We start from the raw sequence: 7,602 nt of genomic DNA on the forward strand, positions 1-7,602 counted from the left end.
AAACTTTTATATTTCAACTATTTATGTTCTAACAATATAGAATAAATAGAATTCTCATTCCCCTATCTAGTGAACCTTATTAACAAATTTTGTGGAAGATGAATTATACCATCCACCTCCTTTAAAAACTTTTATATTTCAACTATTGTTTGGAAACTCTTATTTTGTAAGATGATATATTAAAAAGGTTTTGAATTTTAAAAAAATCAAGTGGTCTTTTGTTTATTAAATTCTTAAACTTGTGACATAGTTTATCATCAAATACTAATTTTAGTTGTTTTGATCGGTAGTTACGATATAAATTTATATCATTATAATCTCTTGCATTTAAAGCTCAAAAAATGATATTTGGATTGTCTCCCTTCTCTCACAATGTGATATTAAAAAATCTTCCAAATTCAAAACTTTGATCCTTTCAAGGAGAAAAATTATGTTCATATTTGACTGCATTTTGTATGATGAAATATCTAATACATAACTTATAACCTCAACATAATGTTTCAATTTTCATGGGACATACATAAATGTATGTGGTTACTATGATTTTTTCATACACAATGAAGTACATGTATGATAGTATTCTCTTTTAATTATATGACCTATCAATTATATATTAAGAGATTTTCTTTTATGATGGATTATTGACTGTGATTTTCTCTTGAATATACATAAATATAATATGTTTATAGTTGGTATATATTTATCATACCTTAAGTGATCCTTTTTTAATGAATGTGATTTTTTATTGAACATAAATGAACACAGTATATTCAACCATCCAAACAAAGGTCTTTAAAAGATCAATTTTAACTGAATAAGAAACATTTTAGATTACATTTCTCTACAAATAATAAATGAAAAAAATAAAATAAAATAAAATAAAATAAAATAAAATACAAACATTAGCAAAGCAGTTTAATTTTTCAAGGTGCACAAATTTCAACACAAAGAATTGGCCAAGATTACATTAGTCTTGCTATTGCAATTGACGGCCCGATTTGGATTGGTGAAATTCCAATATATATTATGTATTTAACTTATATATCTTAAAACTGTAAAAGTAAGTTTAGTTCGTGCAGTTCCCAAAATTCCAAAATCATTACGTAGACATGTAGTTAAATTTATATTCTATATGAATATCAGTATTGACACGTCATTGAATATTCAACGGAATGATTTTTCAACGTATTCTATACAAAATTCAGTTGCACTGGCAATTCCTCCAAACTAAGTTCTCTAAAATGGCAGCACTATAATTGCACAAGATTTCGGCTCTCTCAGATTCTCATCCTTCAGTAAACATCCGCGTTTGGGACATCAGAATGAAACCTCACCCGTTTTTTCTGCACAGGAAAATTCAAACAAAACTCAGCCAAAGTCCCATCAATTTCAAAATTTCACAGCAGGAACAAAAATCAAACTAAAAAAAATTAAAAAGCAGGATGGATTACCACAGTTTTCGTGCAGGAACGGTGGGGTGTTTCAAAGCCCTGATCTTGAACCAAATTCGGGCTACAAGATTCAATTTTTTTGGGCTCTGCGTCTTCAAGGCACAGGTCCAGAATCTTTGCGGCAGTTTCGGAACTGTTCTCGCTTTCCAGAGTCATTCGAGCCAGTTGGGCTTTGCTCACCTTGACTTTAACCCTAACGGATCCGTCTTCCCCTTTCATGGGGGAGGAATTCCCAGAAACTGCACAAGGAGAAGAACTAGAAGTAAGCCCAGTGATATCAGAGCTCGATCTCCGAGCCAAAAGCATGGCTTCAAGCCTCGACTGGGCGCTCATGTTGATCTCGGATCGAACCCTCCCGAGGCCACGAAAAGCCTCAATTTTGGGCATCTCGAGCAGAAAATAGAGCTGTTTGGGCATAAGCTGTGTGGATCCGTCCAGAGGCCTGGCTCGAACGCCCACATGACGAACAGCATCAGAGAGCAATATGACATGATTTGGGTAATCTTGCAGAAGCTGATCCACCGTTATGGGGGCCTTAAACTTCAGAACTTCGCCATCCAATTTCATCACTTTCACCTGGCGCCCTGTTCTGGATGATGCAGCCGCGTTACCCATTTCAGATTTCAACACCCAGAAGCAGAAAAAACCAGAGATCTGTGAGTATTCCAGGCCTACCCGGAACGACCCAGGGTGCTGAGATTTATAATAATTGGTTAGATTGACCAGAAGATAGAGAAGACTCCGTGGGGAAGACCGTAGTCCAAGGGGGTGGTCCGTGAGTCATAGAGCCCTAAATACGCATCTAAATCGAATTCGATCTGATTGAAGCGTTTGAGACCTCAAGTCAAGAATAGAACTTTGAATTTTTCAAATATAATATAGATAGATGATGCAGAGACAGGAGAATCTAATACAAATTTGCAAATAAAAGGTGTATTTTGGACCCAAACCCCTTACACTCCTCAGGGGCCTCAAATGCACTCAATGCCTCAATAGGCTCAAAACCTAACACCAAATAAACCAGGTGTGTCTCCTACCTCCACATACTTCAAAGGACCTCAACAAACATGATTCAAAGGTTTTCTAAACCCCTAAGCCTCTAGCTTCAACACAAACTCAATACATTTATTCAACCAAGCATCTAGCCCTTTAACTCAAAACTTTTCCAAAAAAACTTGCCCAAAAAAATTACATAATTAGACACCCATTTGGATGTTACACAACATATCAGAAAACTGATATAGGTTGTTTTGGACGGACCCTTTGCTGTCCTCAAATGTGCCCCTTTTCAGCCTTAAAAACCACCCACTTTACAAAGGAAGTACCAACAAAACTTAACACCAGATTACAAAACTTTGTACAGTATTCAATCAGGTTCCCAAACCAAGGATTTTCCAAGTTTTATGGCTTGATTCAACTTCTAAGTGTCCAAACTCTAAAACCCTCCTTAAATCACCCTCTAAACTAGGGCTTGCTCAAAATCACACCTCCAATCACTTCTTTGATCAAATGAAGGTTGTTTCACCATTAAATTGGTGCCCTCTAATGATTCCAATCATAAAAGATAGCCCTCCAATGGCTACTTTAGTGGCTGCTACACCCTAGCCACCATCCCCATGCTCCAATCAACCAACAAATTTACCATTTGTGAGTGATCACTCTGCAAAACCACTTCAATCCTGCACTTTCATGTCATTTTGATATGATACAACATTATTTTCCATCCCCAAGTCATAGTAAGCACATAAAGGGGATGGATTACATATTCATACTTGAGAAAACAAGGAAAATCAGACTTTTAAAATAGGACAGTCAATATAAATCCTTAGATCAGATTAAAAACAATATAAAATGCTTCAAATCATGCACATTAAATGCCTATCAACCTTCCTCAATGATTAGAACTCAAAGATCATCAAAGGAATGCAAGTTTTGCAAGAAAAATCAAGTTTATTGCATTAAAACTGTCTCAGTCCGCACAACAGCACCTCCAATCCGTACCATCTATACATAGAGCCATTATTGGCTTCAAAACATTCCAATTCACTTTCAAGGATGCTCTGGGGTCTTTGTTCATGTTTATAATCTCCTTGGTCTCAGGTGGACTCTTGGATGCTCCTGCATCATACACCCCACCAACAAAATAACTCTTGTCCCAAGAGTGGAACATCTTGGTCTTCCTTCCATACATTCTTCTTGAGGGGAGTCTACAAATTGTCCCCTGAGTGGTCTGAAACTCATCTTTCCAACCTTTATAACCTGCACCAAACATGTTAGAAACATAATATGAAAACCTGGAATCTCCACCCTTGGTGGATACTTGTTGTTGTGAACAGTCAACCTTAGCCTGCATAAACTATCTTTCCATCTGCATATTAGGATCAGAATGACCCCTATTACTATCCTTCATGGACATGCCTTGATCACCCCTCAATGGTGACATAATAAGACACCACAAAGTGCCCACCATCACCCCATCTTTCATCACAGTCTGCTACCCCACAGTCCTCTTGCATTTGTTGTCAAGAACTTCAGTTTTGACAACCAATAATGAGGATTTTTGCTTCAGGTCTAATACCTCTGAATCATGCATCTTCTGCCCCTGCAAATCAACATATGTCCTTGTGCCAAAAACTATTATCCTTTCTCCTTCATTAACATCATTAGGAAGGGGCTGAAGAGTGAAAGATTTTCCATCCTTATGCACCTTATACACATTTTCAAAACCATAATGGATTGTTCTACGAGACACTTGCCATGGTCTCCCAAGAATGATATGACAACATGTCATAGGAACCACATCACATAAAACTCTATCACTATATCCCCCAATGGAGAAATCAACATAAGTTTGTTCCCTAATGACAATGTTTTGTTCATTGCTGACCCAAGATGCCCTCTATGGTCTATCAAGAGGAAATTTTTGTAACTTCCATTTGTTTACCATTTCATAAGACACCAAATTATCAAAAGAACCAGAATCTATAATCATCCTACAAACTTTACCATGACTTTTACAATTGGTCCTAAAGATTGATACCTTGGGCTTCTCTTGCTGTTGCATAGGTGCTTTTCCCATCATGAGACACTCTCCAACTTCAAGATATGCCTTTGAGGTTCCTTCTTCCTCATCTTGTTGTTTGTAGTCTTCCCCTTGTGTCAAATTTACTCTTTTATCAGTCTTCTTTACATAGTTCTCTTTCTCTGGACACTTGTAGAAAGGATGTCCTTCCTCCCCACACTTGTAGCACTTTCCTTGGAAGCTTCTTCCTGCTCCAAATCTACCACCTCCTTTTTGTCCATTCTTCTGATCTGCAACTTGTTCCTTACCCTTGTCATTTGGTTCTTGACTCTCTTGGAATCTTCCTCCTCTACCTCTATTTGTTTGTCCTCTTCTACCACCTTGCCTTTCTTGTCTTCTCTTCAACTTGTCCTCAGCCTTCATGGCTAGTTTGTAACATTCTTCTAAAGTTTTTGGTGTAGCCATTGTCATTTCATCCTGGATGTTATACCTCAAACACCCAAGAGACCTTGCTACCTTCTCTTCCACATCTTCATCATGTGCTGCCCTGATATCTAACTTGTGAAATTCTTCAGTATACTTTTGAACATCCATGTCCTTTTGCTTCAGCCCTTGCATCTTTTTGTACAATTGCACCTTATAATCATCTGGAAGGAACTTGTCCTTCATCTTGTCCATCATCCTTGGCCATGAGGTGATCTTAGGCAATCCTTTCTTTCCTCTATCTCCCTGCAAGTTATCCCACCACAACAATGCATGTCCCTTCATCCTAGACTTAGCAATCTTAACCTTGTACTTATCTTCTACATCTTCACAATTAAAGTAATTTTCAAGAGCACTAAACCAATCAAGTAAAATTTCATCATCCATCTTACCTTCATACATTGGTAGATCAATTCTTGTCTTTGAGTCTCCACTTTTGACTGCTTTGAGCAACTTTGCCATCCTTGCTTCTTCAGGATCTAACCTCTCTTCTCTTGGTGTTTCTTCTTCTTCATGCTCTTCCTCTCCTCCTTTATCTACCAAGTTCCTCAATTTTTCCATCTCTTCTTTCATCCTTCTATTTTCTGCTATTTGTTCTCTTACCAACTTTGCAAGCTCTACATTTGTCATCCTCTGAGGCATCTCTTCTTCTTCAGCCATCTTTGTTTTCCTGCTGTAGGGAATCAACTCTGGAAGTCTTCTACAAAGGATTCAACCCACAAGAATTCAAAGAACCTTCTAAAACACAAACTCCTATGCTCTGATACCAATTTGATGCAGAGACAAGAGAATCTAATACAAATTTGCAAATAAAAGGTGTATTTTGGACCCAAACCCCTTACACTCCTCAGGTGTCTCAAATGCACTCAATGCCTCAATAGGCTCAAAACCTAACACCACCTAAACCAGGTGTGTCTCCTACCTCCACATACTTCAAAGGACCTCAAAAAACATGATTCAAAGGTTTTCTAAACCCCTAAGCTTCTAGCTTCAACACAAACTCAATACATTTATTCAACCAAGCATCTAGCCCTTCAAATCGGGTAATTTCCCTTTAACTCAAAACTTTTCCAAAAAAAAATGCCCAAAAAAATTACATATTTAGACACCCATTTGGATGTTACACAACATATCAGAAAACTGATATAGGTTTTTTTGGACGGACCCTTTGCTATCCTCAAATGTGCCCCTTTTTAGCCTTAAAAACCACCCACTTTACAAAGGAAGTACCAACAAAACTTAACACCAGGTTACAAAACTTTGTACAGTATTCAATTAGGTTCCCAAGCCAAGGATTTTATAGGTTTTATGGCTTGATTCAACTTCTAAGTGTCCAAACTCTAAAACCCTCCTTAAATCACCCTCTAAACTAGGGCTTGCTCAAAATCATGCCTCCAATCACTTCTCTGATCAAATGAAGGTTGTTTCACCATTAAATTGGTGCCATCTACTGATTTCAATCATAAAGGATAGCCCTCTATTGGCTACTTTAGTGGCTGCTACACTCTAGCCACCATCCCCATGCTCTAATCAACCAACAAATTTACCATTTGTGAGTGATCACTCTGCAAAACCACTTCAATCCTACACTTTCATGTTAGTTTGATATGATAAAACATTAGTTTCCATCCCCAAGTCACAGTAAGCACATAAATGGGATGGATTACATATTCATACTTGAGAAAACAAGGAAAATCAGACTTTTAAAACAGGACAGTCAATATAAATCCTTAGATCAGATTAAAAATGATATAAAATACTTCAGATCATGCACATTAATTGCCTATAAACCTTCCTCAATTATTAGAACTCGAAGATCATCAAAGGAATGCAAGTTTTACAAGGAAAATCAGGTTTATTGCATTAAAACTGTCTCAGTCCGGACAACAGCACCTCCAGTTCGTACCATCTATAATTTTCTCTCTTTTTTTCCATCATAAATGATGAATACAACTTCCCCAACCAATCCAAGGTGGTTGGAGGGGTTTACAAATTCATTAAGACTTAAAAACTCAATTTCCCTCCAAAATGCTACTAAACGTTGGAATACAAAGATTTGAATTTTCCAACTTTATTTAATACATTCTATTTGCTAAAATCATTCCAAATCAATGGAATTTTATTTCATATACCTAAATAACCCTACCAAAGACCCTACTAACCATTCTAGACCCTTGAAACACTATTGGCCTACTTGACACCATATTTTGTCTTAGGTCCCTTATCAGGACTTATTACATTTAAATCAAATTGAGCATTACATAGAGCCATTATTGGCTTCAAAACATTCCAATTCACTTTCAAGGATGCTCTGGGGTCTTTGTTCATGTTTATAATCTCCTTGGTCTCAGGTGGACTCTTGGATGCACCTGCATCAATAGATATAGGTAAAATCTAAGATGATAATGTTGTGGAAGGCAATAAGATTATAATGTTCAAAGCTTTTCAATTCAAAAACATTAGGACAAAGCAAAGAGGTTACTTTGCATATTTATCAATATTAAAATTTCAAAGACATTGTCAAATGTACGATTGAGAAAAATGGGTAGGAAAAAGACCCACAGCCTACAAGTAATCCCTCTTTCTAAATTCAAGAGGGAGTTGAGCTCGAAACCTATGGGGAGCAAACCCATAGCCTAAGTTGAC

The 7,602-nt window shown here is 37.0% G+C and overlaps 1 protein-coding gene across 1 annotated transcript; it reads right to left on the reverse strand.

Annotated features, from left to right (window-relative positions):
* Window positions 1-1,156: 1,156 nt before the first annotated feature.
* LOC131063421 (uncharacterized protein At1g66480-like) lies at window positions 1,157-2,185 on the reverse strand. The gene is made up of 2 exons (XM_057997227.2): window positions 1,452-2,185; window positions 1,157-1,343 (listed from the first exon to the last, which is right to left on the reverse strand). The coding sequence occupies exons 1-2, from the start codon at window positions 2,064-2,066 to the stop codon at window positions 1,293-1,295; spliced, it is 666 nt and encodes a 221-aa protein (XP_057853210.1). The 5' UTR covers window positions 2,067-2,185; the 3' UTR covers window positions 1,157-1,292.
* Between the last annotated feature and the right edge of the window lie 5,417 nt (window positions 2,186-7,602).

This window comes from Cryptomeria japonica, chromosome 10 (assembly GCF_030272615.1).
Source record: "Cryptomeria japonica chromosome 10, Sugi_1.0, whole genome shotgun sequence".
NCBI classification, from domain to species: domain Eukaryota; kingdom Viridiplantae; phylum Streptophyta; class Pinopsida; order Cupressales; family Cupressaceae; genus Cryptomeria; species Cryptomeria japonica.

Excerpts from the sequence above, each read along its gene's own strand:
- LOC131063421 (XM_057997227.2), bottom strand. The coding sequence starts at position 2,066 with ATGGGTAACGCGGCTGCATCATCCAGAACAGGGCGCCAGGTGAAAGTG. Across the intron at positions 1,344-1,451 it reads GTTCCTGCACGAAAACTGTG|AAAAAACGGGTGAGGTTTCA; the intron begins GTAATCCATCCT and ends TTTCCTGTGCAG.